This window comes from Sardina pilchardus, chromosome 18 (genome assembly GCF_963854185.1).
Source record: "Sardina pilchardus chromosome 18, fSarPil1.1, whole genome shotgun sequence".
In the NCBI taxonomy this organism is placed as follows: Eukaryota; Metazoa; Chordata; class Actinopteri; order Clupeiformes; family Clupeidae; genus Sardina; species Sardina pilchardus.
This window is the reverse complement of record NC_085011.1, coordinates 13,549,003-13,567,233: the sequence shown is the minus strand read 5'-3', so window position 1 is coordinate 13,567,233 and position 18,231 is coordinate 13,549,003. Positions and strand designations below refer to the sequence as shown.

Below are 18,231 nucleotides of genomic sequence, written 5' to 3'. Positions count from 1 at the left end.
GTCATTATGAAATAGCCTATGTTTCATCGCCTCGCAAGTGAGAGAAATGTGCTGACCTATTTAGTTTAGGTCAGAAGTTTGAAGTAAATCAATTCAAGGAAAGCATGACACTAAGCCGCAGTGAATTTCCTGATTTCATCATCTTCAATGATCTCCTTCCAATTGCTGCAGTTGACTTCCTTTATATGGACATTATATTGCATCAGCTTTTGTTCATAGTGATCAATTCAGCAACAGTTAAGGCGATTGATTTGATTCCACCACACATAGAAGATGTTATGTCAACCGCTGTCAAGGAAACCATGGCAACCTTTATCACAGCCGACTTTTCTATTACAGTACTTAACTTCAGAACACTATATACCATAAAATGGTATACTGTAGGTCGATACCATTTCATGAACATTGACTCTGGACTGTCAGTTAGCAGCCAATCACAATATCAAAGCACATGCGGTCACCTCATCTGTTGGATAAAGTAAAGGCCACCACTGCGCTTATTGTGCATAGTAAAGTCAGTGGCCTTTATATTAGTGATCAAACTGAAAATTCCACAATTCTCCACCTCAAGCACACTGCCAAAGATGTGAACGGTACAATGATTACTCTCACGTCACGACAGGTGTTTAGGAAGCAGAAGGAATCGAGGGCCGGAGTGTTGCCAGCATGGGCATCTGTATATAACCGCGGTTGGAACAGGAAGTGTTTGGTAAGCAGGCTGCATTTAGTTTACACTGAAGTTAATAATTATAGCAGCAGAATAAGAACTTCACACACTGTACATCTGGAGCCAATCAGGGATCTCTGAAGTATATTAGAAAAAGAATACAAATAAACTTAACCATGTTTAAGCGGCTACCATCTTCTGAAAGCTGATGTTTCAAAGACTATTAGCCAGTCTGCAATAGATAACCCAGACACACACACATACACACACACACACACACACACACTAACTCTAGAGTAACAACCGATTCCCCTGTTGTCAGGATGAATATTTCAGGCAATCAATTCATACAGTACATTCAAGTCAGAGGTTACTAGGACAGACAACTCGCATCTCTCTGGAAACACATACATTTTATTTGTTTAAACCTTCAATAATTACTTAACAGTCCTGAAAAAGTTGAAGCAATAACAGCAGATTCTTATGTGTGCAATAAAAAAAGCAAGAGAAATCAGAGTAAAACGGAATTACCATGACAACCAGCATAATTTCCCCATCCTCAAATCCCATGCCCTTGTAAAAGCTGCAGGTATGCATACAGTGGCCGCATACAATTTACAATACCTAGATGAAATACGGTACAAGTTACGTCTGCAAATTGCATACTTGTTCTGTGAAGTCAGGACAACCTTGCAAGGTCATTTGAGAGAGAGAGAGAGAGAGTGTGTGTGTAGCAGCACAGCCTCTGTGCCTCCATCCTCTCTCCTGTTTTACAGAGCAGCCATGTGGATATGCTGGGCCAGAGAGGCGGGGTAGAGGGTGAAGGCTCGAGTATCAAAACAGTCAGCATAAAAACACTTAAGCACAAAGACCAACGCAATAACCCTTAAGTCCCCTGCCTCCCCCAAGAAAGTCAAACATTGATATAAATATTCATTATTTCTAAAGTGCATCTCTCAAAGACCTGTTTCATGAAAGGTGAGCTTCAGTCCTATTTTAAGAAACAAAACTAAAACAGATTATTTCATATTTATGTGTGGAGTCGTGCATTTAGTCAGCTTAACCGTCTTAAAATAACTACCTATGTACAAGCTAAATGTGTTATTACTCTTTTTTGCTGAAAAACACTGGACCGTTTTTCACATTGTAGTGGATGTGAGCCACTAATGCAAGTGTGCTATTTTTTCGTTTTCCATTTTTAACAAGTCATTTCTTAAAGCTACAATATGTAAGACTTTCTAGTCAAGGTTTGCCTGGTGTTGCCTAAACTCTATATTTATTTATATTTCTGGTCAATTTATCATCAGGGATCTATTGGGAGTGTTTATGAGAGGAAGTGCTTTCATTTAAAATGTGACAATGACAAAATGGCTGCTTTTGAAAATGTTAAGAAAGACCATTTTGAGAAAAGGTTCATGAATCAATCTGAATCTAAAAAATCTGAACAGAAAGTCACTTGTGTGATCACTTGTCATGGTTAAATTGCAGGATATGGGCCAACAGATATGGGTTTATATGCTATCCTGAATTTTAATCATACAAATTAAGTCTTTGCCATGGAAGCTTCAATCTGATCTGATAATTTAAGTTTAATCTTGATCAAAGATGTTGATTCATCGTCCCGGCCAGGCTGCAGTGTAGTGGAACATTTAAAATCCAAATGAAATTTGATGAAAGTGAACGGGACGGCAGTGCAAGGCTAAATCGGGCTCCTACTAGCCCTCGTTCCTCGCACACCAGCCCATCATCTGCAGTCTGGCTGAAATCCTGAAGGCCCAGTCCCTGCTGCTGAGCTTCTCGGAGTGTCTGATGTGTTAGAGACCAAGGCTTGCTGTGAAACTTCAGAGGCGAGTATCTCTGTAGTGCAGCCCAGACTCTTCAATGAGCTCATCTTACTGAAGCCTTTGGAAATGCACAACTGTATTAAGATATGCTTTTTGAGCATGTCATATAACAACATCAACAACAACAACAACAACAAATAAAACCCTTACATACTGTAGCTTTACGCAAATATGGTGAAGAAAAAGCACACGTTGGTGATTAAGTTTATGTTCCTTGTTTTAAATGTTCGTTTAAATGTTCGTTACTCTCTAAATCATTTCTCTTGGTGTCCCCGTCTCGTCAGCACCCCATAACAGTACGAGTCAGCTAACTCAGATCTTGGGCAGCTTCGGGGCAGTGACGATGGGGTTGGTCTCCTGCAGAAGACGCCGACCAGCTGTCTTGTAGTCGTATGTGCAGTCATGGGTTTCTGCATACCGGTGTGAGGCACAGAAGTTGTTGCCACACCTGAGGGGAAACAAAAGTTAGAATTTCAGAATGATTTTTATGATCAGTTTCACTCATTTCGTTTGGACCAGAGGCTACACTGCACTGATTAGAACGGAACTCTGGTCATTTTGGGATTTTTGGATCATTGTACAGTAAATGTGAAAATTCAGTTTAATCTTGGAAAAGGAAATCCCAAAACAATGCACGAGACAGACAACAAGAAACAGGCAAGCTCCTGTACCTGCACTCGTAGCTGGTGGCTAGCCCAGTTTTCTTGCCGCAGAAGAAGCAGTGCTTTGAGCTCTTTTTCTTGGAGCTCAGCGGGGGCTTCACTGGCGGGAGGTGATATGTTGGAGTTCCTGAAATGCAACATTAAGAAATAAATCAAAAGCCATTAATGTTTCAAATTAATCTCAGAAAAAAACATAAGCAGCTAGGCAATTGTAGTGATAAATGCACATTACTGTACGTTGGTTAAAACTACAGAAACTTTCTGAATGCACATAATACATTTAGGTCGGTACCATGAAGGGAAAACTGAGTCAACTATATAAACAATATATTTTCTGAAAGCTTTGACTCTCATGATGTGAACTAACATGACAAGGCACATGTCCCACCCTCCTCATTAGTATCATCCTTATCCTCCTAGCCAATAAACTATTCTATATCTGAAAATGTTAAAGCTCCAAACCATACAATTGTACCAATTTTCATCTTTTTAATATAAGGCCTAATTGTCCTTTATTAAGCACTCTATGAAAATTAGGTCTACCTATGGTTATTTAAGCAATAAGCCCCGTCTATCACTTATTATTATTAAAAATAATAATAAGTGATTTTAATAGCATTATGTAGTTATTAGTAATAACAGGAGCACAAGTGGTTAAAACATAACTGCCATGCAAAAAGGCTTAGCAGAAGTTGTCCGTTATGGATGCTTATACCAGGTTGCTACGTTTACATTTACACCTGGACTGGCTAAACTGGTGTTCCAGGAAGAGTGTGGAATCAGCGCAACAGCTGAGGCCCAAAATTAGCATTTCTACTGGAATAAAACTGCACATCTGTGAACATGTACATTACTGTAATGCAGAATAATGGGGGGGGGGAAATGGCTCCGCGTTGAAAATTAAACCACAGAGTGTGTAGATTAGATGCGGAAACTTTCACGCTTTAGTCGTAAAATGCACAATTGGTATGGTTATCAGCACTAACTAGGAGGGAAAGTGTGACAGCGAGAGAAGTGAGCAAACAGCAGACTGATAAGGGCCTGTGGTGTGACGTGATGGGCAAGGGAAGCAAGCGCTGTGAGTGGCACTGAGCCATGAGATTGGATTTCTGTGTCCTACTGGGCTATCTGTGCTGATATACATTGTCAACCAGATACTGGCAGGCAGGGGTGCAGTGGAACATGAGCGCACATCAGTAGAGAAGCACAGGGCAGAGATGCATATCATTACCTGGAGAACAGATGAAGTGGGAAGAGGAAAAAACTATTCTGTAGTAGGTAGCAACTTTGAGCATAGTTTGGTGTGAGGACATGTGTTTTGTGTGTGTGTGTGTGTGTGTGTGTGTGTGTGTGTGAGAGAGAGAGAGAGAGAGAGAGTGTGTGTGTGTACTCTATGTGTGTGTGTGTGTGTGTGTGTGTGTGTGTGTGTGTGTGTATGTGTGTGTGTAGATCTTGGGTTCATTTCCTCTTGCCTGGTTTCTCTCGTCTGTGTAAATATTTAAAGGCACTGGCTGCACACTGTATGGCTCATACAACATGCATCAGCTTATATCTCAGAGCGCACTGCTGTCCTGCCTCTCGCTTTGACCCCCCCCCCCCCCCCCCCCCCCCCCCCCCCCCCCCCCCCCCCCCCGAGTTGGGGGACTGCCTTTCATCAGCCACACACACTCAGCTGCGCGAGGTCTCCCCAGATGACCCTCCAGCAAAACCCACCAAGGAGAATAATCAGCCAGCCAGGCTCCTCAAAGCCAATGCGGATCCCCTCTACTGGATACGACCACTGTTAGTATTGGGACTGTATAGCTCGATATGAAACTATGCTAGTGGCACAGGTGATCTGTACCAGGAAGAGATGAGAAGGAAAGACAGAGAGCAAGACAGTGGCATTAAAACAGGGCTATAGAGACGGGCTGCTCTCTTCTCCCTCACCCCAGTCAAGGGAAAAAAACAAGACGCCCTGAAATTGCTCTGAAAGTCAGTTAACGAACACAATAATGTCTCGCCACATGCCATTCCTGTTATCCACTGAATGCTGGAGTCTACAGTTGGAGTTTAGAGTTGTGGTTTAGAACATGCCAGTCTCGCACAGATATAAAACTGAAAGAATAGTCTGCGATAGAGGAGGCCCATTGTAGAATGTCAGGGCCAGGATATGGTGTTTTCACACAAGAGCCCACAGAACTTTCCAGATATTTGGCAACCACATTCTTCCATGCAGGAGGATGTTTTCTTAGAGATATTCTATCGGTGTTGAATTGGCGTCCAGGGATCAGCATGACTCACCTAATCTCCGTATGGTACTTGAAGGTCCTGTTGCACCCAGACTGTTGGCAGACTGAAACGAAATATGAACAGGGAACAATGAGGAATGGAACGAATAAGAGACAAGGAACTGAATAAGCTGCTTCATCGCCACAGTCAAAATATTAGCATCCTTGTTTACATCTTTATCACTTGATGCAGAGTGGGATAAAGTGAGATGACTGGCTGGGTTCACAGCTGGGTTCACATTGGCTGGGTTGTACATAATCATATCATTATGACAACATCACTGATTAGCTCCTAAATGACTATTCTCTGAGTATATACAAACACTTAGTTTTTACATGATGATGTTCCCATCAGATTCTCCAAGTTCAACAGGTCCTAATTGGCTTGCTTAAGAAATTATCGCCAGAAGTAAGACAGTACAGTACACCTGTAAGATGCCATTTTTTTTTTTAAAGATGGTGGGCAACTGCGAGGCTAACTGGCTGAAGCTAACCCTCTGGTGTTCAACAATTATCAGCAAAGTGAGGCACTGAAAAGGGAAAGAAATCAATCCAATCTTAGCAAAATGAGCATGGAGACCTACAGTGCATTAGCGCAGGTAAACAAAGACAGCCTTGGAGAATTCTGTTCATGGGGATTTAAGTCATTCACCTGGTAGACAAGACCAGATGAGCACATGGACAGTGACGCACGTGGTTTTCTTACTTGAGGGCATTTTTATTCATAGCCATCTCCCATGGGAGCTCTAACGGTAAAAATGGGTAGCCTATTATTTACAAGGCCAGGGCTACATTTAAAATCACCTCACCATTTTCGCGTCATCTGGGTCAACAAGCATACCTCCCCGCCAGACATTTGGCAATTAAAAACAAAATACAGAAAAACTCACTCCTCATATCATATCCTCGTACTACGCATTTTCCCATTAGTCTGTATGAAGCAGCTGAATGTGTAACCTTCTTAGTCACTGTATTTTAAGCAGCACACAATCACCTCTGACGGCCATAACTCCACAAGTGCAATTGAGGTGATAAGATGGGAGGTGCAGTGGCTCATTCAGATTGTGACAGATCAGAGAAGCCCTCACTAAAGCTCTGTTGCTAAGCGGCAGGACTCCCCTGCGCCGGCGTACTCTTTGGACAAAGGCGTCTGCTAAGCAACATAACAGTAACGTAACATAACGTAACCGTAACCTAACTGCACCGGAACCGTACTCACCAGGTGGGGGAGGGCGGGCCGCTGCGGGGGGCAGATGCGGCGGAGGAGGTCCTGCTGCAGCTCCTGCAGGCTGGCCTGGAGCCGCGCCTGGAGCTGGGGCTCGGGCCCGCACATCCTCTCCAGACGCTCCAGCACGCGGGGCGGCGGCGCCGGGCCCAAGGGCCCCTCCCGCACAACGCCACTGCTGCCACCGGCGCCAACGCCGCCGCCACCACGCCGCGCCAGGGAGGCCAGCAGCTCGGCGCTGCTCAGCGAGCCCAGCGGCTCTTTGGCGGCCTTGTTGGCCATCTTGGTGATGTCCCTGGCCTCGGTGCGGGAGAGGACGCTCCGGGAGGGGCCGGCGAAGTGGCCGGAGGGGGAGGCGGCGGCGCTCGGGGGCGGCGCCGGGGAGCCGCGAGGGCGGCGGTCGTCCAGCGCCAGGCGGCAGTGCGGCGGGCTGGACCGCAGGGAGGCTCCGGTGAAGTCGAAAGGCTGCAGGAGGCGATGGCTGGACGGGGAGGAGGAGGAGGAGGATGACGATGCCGCCCCCGTCTCCGTGGGGAGGTAAAGCGCACTCAGCCGCGACCCCTCGGACACGTGCGCGGCCCCGACGCCCCAGCCGCCCGCCGAGCTGGAGGCCAAGGCCTTGGAGAGGAGCGGGGCGGCGGGGAGCTGCTCGGCCACGGCCCCCAGCGCCTCCATGGAGCCCTCCTTAGGGGCCGGCAGCTCCAGGCTGAGAGGCTCCTGGAGCTGCTCGCTCAGAGGGAGCAGCTTCTGCTTCTCGGGCAGCGCCGCCTCGTTCAGAAGCGCCAGCCCCCTGCCCTTGAGGTCCGAGTCGCCCACGGAGCCCTCGGGCATCGCGCTGCTCGGGCACAGCGACGACAGGGGCGGGTACACGCAACCCGTCGCCAACTTGGAGCCGCCCATGTCCAGCCGGGACACTTTGGGAGGGGGCCGGACCTTGCTGACCGGGCACTCCCACGGCTCCTCCTCGCGGAGCATGTAACAGTTGGAGCCGGCGAACAGCGGCGAGGCCTGTCCGCTCGAGGCACACTCGGGGAGGGCGGACAGCGCCATGTGGGTGGGCAGAGCAGCGGAGAAGGAGGCGGAGGCAGAGGCGGCGGCGGCGGGGTCGGAGGGCGGCTGCTGGTGCTCGATTGGAGGTAGATGCGTTGTGGCGCTGCTGTGCGGTTGGCCACCTGGAGGATGGACCCTGAGGAGGCGGTGGTGGTGGTGGCGCCCGGGGGGGAAGGAGGTGCTGCAGGCACGGGGGCCCCCAGGTGGCCTGGGCTTCAGCTTAGCACTCTTTTTGGGCTGCGGGGGGGACGACACAGAGAGCACACACGACAGAAGACAACACATAAGGTTAGAGGAATTTAGGCAAGAGCACACCATCAAGCATACCATTGAAAGAGGCACAACCTAATTAATTCATTATGTTACTCAAGGCTCAAAACAGAATTCATACTCCAGCATACGTTCTCCTCCAGTATTCTATATTCTTTTTTCTAAACAATATACAATACATGTGACTGTGTACAGTAGCTTAGCTTTAAGCAGGGTCCATATTTGTGAGTATTAATACCAAAGATGGTCTAGTTACTTTATAAACCGTCTCTGTTAATACTAAACAATATGTGCAACATACTGTAGCAAGGCATATGATATAATCAATTAAAGCCCACAACCCATTGTTTGACCCTTGGAGACTTGAAGTCTAGTGAACCATTGCCTCCCTTGCTGTGCCTGGATCAGAGAGCATTTGATTCACTGTGTGTCTGATGTGCTATTTATTAGCCTAGCGCCCGGGCGGGCGGGCGGCGGGAGACAGCAGAGGCAGAGCGGGGCTCAGAAGTCTCTTCCCAGCAGCGAGACAGTAACATCTGCACTTTCTGTATTGTTCCTTGTCGCTGATTTAATTAGATGTGTGGAGTGTGAAACGAGTGGCAAGACAAGTGGTTCTTTATCTGCCGCGAGTGCTTCATGCTGTTCCCGTCCTACAGCTACGCTGATAAGAGGCAGTCACATCTAAGTCAATCTGTTTAGACGGAGAGTGTACAGTGCAATACAGTGCGGCAACAACAAAAAAAAAGAAATAGAGAACAAACACAATGCTAGAGAATATGTCACCCGGGGGGGGGGGGGGGACGGACTACGAAGCAAGGTCACTGGCTTACCCAGGCAACCGCTGACCTCAAAACAATACTGTAGTTCAGAAGCAATACATTCAAAGCATTGTTTTGAGGATCAGCGGTTACTCCTGGTTACCGGCGAAAGGCAGTAACCTTCCCCTCGCAGTAGAGGCCTCTTTGAGTCAATCAGTCATCAGTACTAGCGGAGGCAGCCATGCACCTTTTTACTGAGGTTCATGTTCTCCATCTTGGCCTTGAGGAGCTTCATCTTGGTCATGGTGATGGAGTTCTCCAGCGCCTGCTGGCCCATGGCCACGCCGTCGGCCTCCTCCTCCTCCTCCTCCTCGGCGTAGACGTTGTACACCGAGCCCCCGCTGAAACAATACATGCAAATACTCGTCTGAGATTCCTCAGCCCTGAACGCAACGCCTCGGGGCCGACATTCTTTAAATTCCTCCGGCCCCGTTACAGTTTCACATCTCATATGCAACGCAGCGAATGAAGTAAACAAATACAACACAAGACAAAAAAACACCAAGATATTAAGATGTTATAATGCAGTAAACCAAAGCCATAAGCTCCCCTAGTGTTGGTATAATGTCACGTCAAAATTTCTTCCTTTTCGGCTGATATGGTTTTTGCATGCATGTGAATACATCTTCAGATGCGTAAAAGGTTAACTGGGGCAAAGAAAAGGGTCTACTTTCTAAGAGCCAGAGTAGTGAGAGCGCAAATATGTGGTTTTCAGAAGTATAGCCTGAGAGACAACATGGGCGTAGATATGAAACATCTAAAGGGAAGTGAGAGTCGTGGTCTTTCAGATACAATTTTAACAGGTTGCATTTACAGCACACACTCTCACGCACTGTCCAGGCCTGCTTGGCTGACTGCAAATATCTGACAGTCAGACAGTTAAATATGTATGTATGCCTGCCTTCAAAGCATCTTCCCTGCTGCACACCGTGTTCAGCCCCATGCTAACCCTAACTGGGGCGGCTAGCTTCCCCTTTTGAGTGCTGATGCTCGTAGGGCTTGTGCAAGTCCTGGCACTACATGTGCTCTGTGACTCACGGTGTGATGGGATCACAAATCATCCTGCGCTTCCAGATAACCGAGTGCCTCATTGGGAGGGAGGGTTTTTTTTCGCCAAATAAACAAGTTTTGTTAAGATTAAGGCATGACACTACTGGAGAGAGTCAGAGAGACAATTACTGTGCCTTTCAAGAATCTCCAAAGGTTGTATCACCATTCACCACCACGGCCTGCAATTAACCTACACTTGGAAACTGGAATGCAGAAAGCCAGCCATTAAAGCAAACCTTAAAGACTCTGACACTGGTGTGAGCGTGCCATCTCCTCGATCCACCACCCGGAAGAAGTTGAGCTGGTCTCCCTCGCGGTACACCAGGAAGGTGACCTGTTTGTTGGGCACGGCCTTCTCCCACGCCTCCTCTCGGCTGGCCTCCATGTACTCAGCCATCTCTTTCAGCGAGTTGTCCACCGTCACTACACGCAAACAACACAAATGGTAACATTTCAATTTCACGTTCTATTAATGTGTCATGCCATAGAGATTGCCCAGTAGTATTCAGTATTCTTTAGGATTCTGGAACAGATCCACTATCTTTACTGGAAAACTAGCGGAACTGAGGCTCAGAGTTCAGTGGACTGAAAGGTCACTTCATCAGAACCAGTCCAGCACTAACGGGCGATTCACTGAAATCAGTGAGTCAGTACAAGCAAAAATGAGTCTATCACAACCACAATTAAATCAACCCCCCAGCGGACTTCACATACCTCTTCTAGTGTTGATGGGCCCTCCCCTCATCGCAAGGACCAACTTCAGAGTGCAGCCCTCTGCAATGCTTTGGTGGGGGGGGGGGGGGGAAGAAAAGAAAGAAAGAAAGAAGAGCAGAGTCTTGCATCAGTGCCTCTGAGGAGCGGGTCCAGCTGATCTTATGCATGTGTCTAGGAATTCAAATGAGCTCCCGAAGCACCCGAGGAACCAAACTCAGTCTCCTCCCCACCCCACCCCACCTCAAATGCTGCCATTTACAGCTTGAAAAAGCACAATGTGTACTGTCCCCGCAGTCTCACATCCCAATCTCAGCACGGGGCTTTTCATGTGGAAAATGAGGTGACAAGAATTTATGACAATTCCACCATCTGTGAGCAGCGAGCTGAGCGAGGCTACATCCAAGAGGAGTAGTTTAACCCAGTTAGAGCTGGCTTTCCAAACACGGCGAGTGAGTGAACGAACGTGCTTCGTACTAGTGCTTGCTGCTCAAGACGATCTGAAGACTTGGTCTCCTCGGAGACGAAACGTATTCCCAGCAGCACCACGGAGGCAAACGCAGCGCATTACCATCAGGCAGAGAACAGAACAGAGACAGGAGAACACACCACTTACTTATAGTCATGCAAACAGTATTCATCCTCCAGCTCCAGACTGTTCCAGATCAAATGTTGCTGAGCAACTGGAATACCTTGAACATAGAAGGAGAGAGAGTTGTGAGGAGGAAAATTACCATCATTTTCATACAAAAAAAAAAAACTACACAGACAGTCCAATTGTGCTCTGCTGGAAGATAAAAACGCTGAATTCTTTCGATCATAATGAGTGCACACCAATTACTGGCAAATGATCTCTGCATTGTGTACGAGTGTGTGGGTGGGTGTGTGTGTGTGAGACGCATGACTAAGGTGTAAGGGTAGGGGGATGATGCAGCCTGTTCGATACTGCTGTTCACTTAATGGTTGCAAACTAGACCAACACCACCACAGCCTGGAGGCAGCCTTGCAACCCCAACGCACAAGCAGTAATTATAGGGCCAAATCTGGCAGGAGCGCTGTGGCCATGTGGCGCTCTTGAAGAGTTCAGTTTCACACGCACACACACACACACACACACACACGTACACACACACACACACACACACACACCTCTGACTCAAGCAGCCCCAGCCAGACATCCTCCTGCAAGGCTCATACCAAAGATAATCACTCCCCCTACAGTACAAGTGCCTCCAGAGCAGGCAGCCATGCAAAGGCTAGCATTAGCACAGCACAGCACAGCACAGCACAGCACAGCACAGCACAGCACAGCACAGCACAGCACAGCACAGCACAGCACAGCACAGCACAGCACAGCACTCATGACTGATTCATGGCCCTGGGAGGCTGTGGGCTTTAAGATCGCCGTGAGCTGAAAGCAGCAGTGGCTCTCGGTTGCGCCGGTCGCAGGAGGAAGTGGGGAGGGAGCGCAAGCGGGGCGGATTCATTCCTCCCATTCCAAACACAAGCGGCATTCTAATCAGCTCGGCCGGCGGCCGTCAGCCACGACTCCACGGCAACAGGGAGTCAACAACACACGGGCATCATTATAACCAGCGCAGTGCAGCCCGTAGCATAACAATACGTCCTATCAGGGACTCGGTGGGAACCACCACAACAGAGCATTCAGGAAAACCACCATTTTTTATGTTTAGCAGATGACCGATGCATGAAAAGAATCTCTGCATGCTGACCGTTTTAAAATGGTGGATGGACCAAAGACTCTGCCATGGGGAAAAAAAGCACTGCCCACCACACACAATGCCAAGGCAACCGCTGACTCCACTTGTGAGACATGCCTGGTCATGCCTGGTCATGCCCCGGCCGTTGCCTCCCGCCACTGGGGCTGGGGCACACCGGGAGGTGCGTCAGAGTGCAACAGTGATCAGAGCCTTGGGCTGGGGCTATAATTATCTGGAAGTGTTGGTTTACAGGGACGTTACGGAGCCGTGGTCAGGGCAGGAGGTGCTCGTTTTGTGGGGTTCATTAGAGTGGTGGGGAGTGGACCCCAGTGCTCTGGCCTTGCCAGTTTTTTTTTTTTTTTTTTTTAAGGGTGACAATGACACACTAAAGCATAGCGCTTCTGGTTTAAATATGAGAGGGAGGGGGGTTTAAATACACCTCAGTATGACCGCTGCAGAGGAGAAATGGGACCTTGAGGCAACAACATGATGTGCATAACTAAGGAGGAATTCTGCACATGAGACAAGAAAACAAACAGATTGTGTGCATATATGTGTGTGAGTGTGTGTGTGTGTGTGTGTGTGTGTGTGTGTGTGTGTGTGAGAGAGAGAGAGAGAGAGAGAGAGAGAGAGAGAGAGAGAGTGTGTGTGTGTGTTATTATTGTAAAATAGCACTGACCCAGTTTCACACTGACTGCCCAGCACATTTCCCATGTGGTACCCGTCCCAAAGGGCACAGAGGTTAGGCTGCGTACGTGGCACCACATTTACGCACATGGTTGCCAATCACAAGGGCGGGCAAGATCGGCACCACGGGTGCGAGGGCTCTGTTTAGAGAGACGGGCACGGATCAGCAGAAGACCTGGGGCTGAGGAGCACTCAGCGCCCGGCGTGCCGAGTCTGCCGACGCCCCGACTCCCTCCTCTCTCATTTCCCTTTTCCACAACACACGCTGTTAATCAACAGCCCAATTCAAGCCCTTCACTCAGCCATTACAGCAAACAAATGACTGGAGACATTACAGCTTCAAGAGGCTCTCACAGCGACCCACTCACATCCATTTCCTTCACTCTTCCTTTATTGTTGCTCTGCAGACTGCTCCACTTTACAAACGGACATAAATGGCACAGAAAGGGGCACAGGTGTACAGGGGCCCATTTATACCGCGTGACAAAAGGGAGAGCAGTTCATTCTGCTTAAAAGGCGAATAGTTTTTCAGGGCCATTAATATGGGAGAATTCATTTTTTATTGCTCGAATTAGCTGGGTTTTGATTTAACCTGTGCTTCACAGGAGAGACAGAGTTGTCAGCAGGGAAGTTGTTACTGAGCATAATCTCCAACGCCAGGGAGGAAGATTTATTGGCCACTCTCCATCTGAACTGCTCATGTGTTAAACTGATGAAACATGTGCAACTGCATGAGTTGCTCGTTTTAACAATGGCAATTACTCCCAGACAATTGCCCTCTATTGAAAGTCTCCACTCTTTCCAGTGGCACTTTATCTTCCCCGGAGACACACCCTGGCAACTGGAACCCGGCCCTTTTCAGTGTTCAGTTTACATCAGGGTATCACACACACACACACGCACGCACGCACGCACGCACGCACGCACGGCTCAGAATCACTTGATTTTAACATCATATATTTTAACACTGCAATGTCTAGAAAACAATGAACTTGACCACTGCCCAGACATGTGCTGATGGACTGCTTTCAGGGCTTCTTCAGAGGTGGTTTGTCAATAAACCAAGACTTCTTTGGGTTGGCAGGTCTACATTTGATTTGCATTACACAGGGGTTCCAATGACAATCAACTAGAGAGGCTCTGATTTAGGATGCATTTAACGGAACGACCACATTCTTTAACAGAACAGTCAATTAATGCGGTATCATTGTGGGAATACTATATATCATATGCTGTGAATACATAGACATGGCTTTTCAGGACACCTTCAGTATGCAGTATAAAAAAACGTGTAATAATGCAAATAATGCAAATAATGCAATGACTGACAAAGTTAAAGATGATGCTGGCCCCAGCTGTGGCGCAACTGGCTGGGGCACCCGCACCATACGCCGACGACCCGGGTTCGATTCCAGCCCCATGGTCCTTTCTGGATCCGACCCCTACTCTCTCTCCCATTCACTTCCTGTCATTCTCCACTATTTCTGTCATTAAAGGCATAAAAAGCCCCCAAAAATATACTGAAACATTTTTTTTTAGATGATGTCTGTTTGCCATGAGTGACAAGAGTCAAAACACATTGCCCTGGGGCAAAAGCAAATCATGCCGAGACATCTGCACGAGCAAGTGTCTATCTGTGTAAACCGTTACATTTGTAAGTACATTCATCTGGTTAAACGCCCAAAGGTGATCAAGAAACACCTACGGGGGAAGACTTTACTCTTGAAGAGGGATAGGCTCCTAGATTCCAGCTTTTTTATTGCTGCCTCTCTGCAGGCGCTCAGTGATAAAGGGGCTTGTGGTGCTGCCTGTGGGAGACTACAGTACACTGTAATGTGACTGATGAAGGAGAGGAGCAAAAGCCGCCTCGTCTGCACTGCTTGTTTGTATTCATCACACGAAGCCTATATATACAGCGTGGCTGTGTAGGCAAATAAACTTTCTCTGAGGTAAACCGACATTTGCAGATAAAACTTTGTTTCGTTTAAGCGGATATTGGAATTCAGTGCCACTCCTGATACCACACGATCCTACGTTACTGTAATTCTGTGAAGGCAGCGTTGAGGGAAACTCTGGGTGCATCATCTTTTTGGGTTACATCCCATATTGGGAGAGTGACAATGCTTGCCGTTTGAGCAAAAAAATATAAGTGTTGTCAATATAATTTTCCCAACCAATTTAAGGGAAGGTGCAATCACATGCACAAGCACACTGCTGCAACAACCAGCCAGACATTTCTTTTTTAAAAGTGGACTATGCAAGTTTTTTTTTTTAGCTTAATTTGCCTTAACTGATACGCTTTGGAGTCATTGGAGTGGTTATTTGACTTATTCCGGGTTGTATGACGGCTGTCTCGCTTCCCCCTAGCGCCTGTGAGTGGACAACAACACGCTTGCAAGTCTGTGGCACCGGGTCGGGCGTAAAACGAGAAAACAGCGAAGAAATCGCCAAACCTGCATAGTTCCTCTTTAAAAAAGAAGTTGGAGATACGACAGTGCAACAGACAAGCACAGCAAGTGTAGAGTAGACCAGTGATCGATACCTTCAAGCCTTTGGATCTTTGCCTTCACAGATATGACGGTCTCAAAGGGTGAGACACGCAGCTCGAAGCAGGTGCCTGTCAGTGTCTCTATGAAGAGCTCCATGGTCTCATAGAAGGCCAGCTTGTAAGGGACTGCACCGAGATGGTCATTGTTGAAGAAAGGAGGCTCCTTCTTTTGAGCCATGGCTCGGGGAAGGAGGGGACCAGTAGGAACCTCTAGCGGTGGAGCGCCCCGAGGCCTGTTGGAGAACGGCCCGGATGCTCACCAGTGCCATCCAGGAGGAGCATCATGAGGCATACCCAAGGCTGTAGTAGAGAGATGGACAGGAGAGGAGAGCAACACATTGCAATTACATAAGTTACATGCTGAAACAGGAGGACCACTGAGATGACGGTTACACCATACCAAGGCCAAAGAACTCATCACCCACTGTTTGCTCTGGATGTCAAGGATGTTAAAAAAAGTGCAAAACGTGCAATTCATATCCAGCTCAAGTTCATAAAAGAAATGAACCAGGCATGAACATAAAAACAAACAACAAACATGAGACATACAAAAACAAAACACACCACAAACACAAATGCTTTTGCATAACACACTAGCCTACAACTGAATCTATACATTCATATTTAACTTCAATTCCAGGGCCATGGCAGGTGCAGGTGTAGAGTAACAACTAAAAGGTAAGAGTATTATGAGCACACAACTTCCAATGAAACATTAACCAGCGTTAGATCAGGTAAGCTTGACTCTAATGACTGTTACGCAATTCCAGTAATAGGACAGATACAGTGTCAACCCCTAGTTATTACATAGTCCTAACAGAACAAATGGGGTGAATACAGCGTTTCCCTTAACACAGTCCAGGCACATTGTAACGTGGGAGGGACCTGTATGAGAGAGGTTATGATTCAGTTCAAGATATTTTCCCTATTTTTTAAATATTGCGATATCTATATGCTATCTTGGAATTGCCCATGATCATAAGTTGTTAAACAAAGCTAGAGAAACCGTTCGCAAAAGTGTTCATGTGTCGCAATGTGATGCACTGCACAAGATGGTTAGTCAGTCGGTTTATAAAATAATCAATTTAAAACCGAATCATATAAATGCATGGCAGGCATACACAAAACATATGCTAAACAATTTTGGGGTGAACAAAACATGGCCTATTTGGACTTTCCCCTACCAGATAAGCTGCAGTAGGCTACAACTAACTGCCGTTCAAGTTAATTCAAGTCCCAGTAAAACACTAAATTGCCTTAATGGGCAGATGAAAGGTGATGAAAAGTGCGACGTCACTCGAACATGCACAGGTATTATTCAGTTATTCATTAGCACTGATGGCAGCCGTGATAGTCCACGTAACGTGTTTTAAAATCCATTACTCCTATATGATTTTACAAACGTATTTAACAAGTGAGATATTGTGCGTGAGGATTACACAATTATACACACGTTATTTATGCTCACACAGGTGAATAACGGCGTAATTATGAACAGTCCCATAGTGGCAGGAAAAGGATCACACCGACTAGCCAACATTGTCACGGATAGAGAAAAGCTGGCTAGCTGGGGTCATTCTTGCGGCACTCCCAAAGTAACGTTACGTTCTATATACGCTAACAAAAGACCTCGCAAAGATAATGAAATTCCCTTAGGATGCTGCTACAGGCAGATACTGTTCTATTGCATGCAATCTAAAAAAATAACTTTAATTTGCTGAACAATGGCTTTGTAATGTAGGAATAAGAAGCTAGCAGGCTGGCTAGCATAGAATTGCTAACAATACCTCGTCAGTAGTTTCAAGTCGCAGTCTTGGGTTTGCCTTTCGCTTGACTTAATAACGTCTTCCTTGAGATACAGTTATTTCTGGAATCATGTCTTAAAGTTTTGCATCTCCAGAAAAGCATGCTTTGATGCTCCAGTGGATCAGCTCACTATGCCCATCAATAACCCTAGTACAACACGGGCACCAGGCCAAAAAAGCCCATTGTGACATTTCTTGATTGACAGGTAAGGACGCCTATGACGTCATTCACCAACCAAAGAAAATACTGAGTGGGCCAATGGGGTCCACGAGGAGGCGGGATTGCACTTGCTCAACAGAGACGAAAGGAACGTTGCCCTCCCTTTGTCTCCCGGATGTTAACTGTCTCCAACAACAATTCACACGTGACTTGATGACCCTGACACTTTTCCCGAGAGACGGCAGTAGACATGCAGAAGGGACTTGGCGCTTGGGACTTGGCGAAGGATGGCAAAGTGAGACTGTGTGTGTGTGTGTCTGTGTGTGTCTGTGTGTGTGTGTGTGTGTGTGTGTGTGTGTGTGTGTGTGTGTGTGTGTGTGTGTGTGTGTGTGTGTGTGTGTGTGTGTGTGTGTGTGTGTGTGTGTGTGTGTGTGTGTGTGCGAGAACACAGAAGAAAAGCAGCCAGGACAGTCACTAAGCCTACCAAAACATTTTTTTCAGTGCAAAAATGTCAAGATTAGGTATAGGGCCTACAGAATAATAGGAATAGAACACAAATAACGTTTTTGGGGGGCTTTCCTTCTTTCATAATAATACATTTTGAAAGTGTGACCACTGCTGCACCCTTCCACAATTACTCTTATACTGCCTTACAAGTATTTTTGTTCAAACTTTTCTTCCAGTGAATGATGACATTGCATTTAGAGTATGTACAACAATTCCTTCATTGAGGCTGTACATGG

The 18,231-nt window shown here is 46.9% G+C and overlaps 1 protein-coding gene across 1 annotated transcript; it reads right to left on the bottom strand.

The window, feature by feature from the left end:
- Window positions 1-1,058: 1,058 nt before the first annotated feature.
- zfand4 (zinc finger, AN1-type domain 4) lies at window positions 1,059-17,515 on the bottom strand. Its single transcript, XM_062519727.1, has 10 exons — window positions 17,311-17,515; window positions 15,518-15,823; window positions 11,184-11,259; window positions 10,571-10,638; window positions 10,093-10,279; window positions 8,994-9,147; window positions 6,663-7,955; window positions 5,457-5,508; window positions 3,183-3,300; window positions 1,059-2,959 (listed from the first exon to the last, which is right to left on the bottom strand). The coding sequence occupies exons 2-10, from the start codon at window positions 15,699-15,701 to the stop codon at window positions 2,824-2,826; spliced, it is 2,268 nt and encodes a 755-aa protein (XP_062375711.1). The 5' UTR covers window positions 15,702-15,823; window positions 17,311-17,515; the 3' UTR covers window positions 1,059-2,823.
- Window positions 17,516-18,231: the final 716 nt, after the last annotated feature.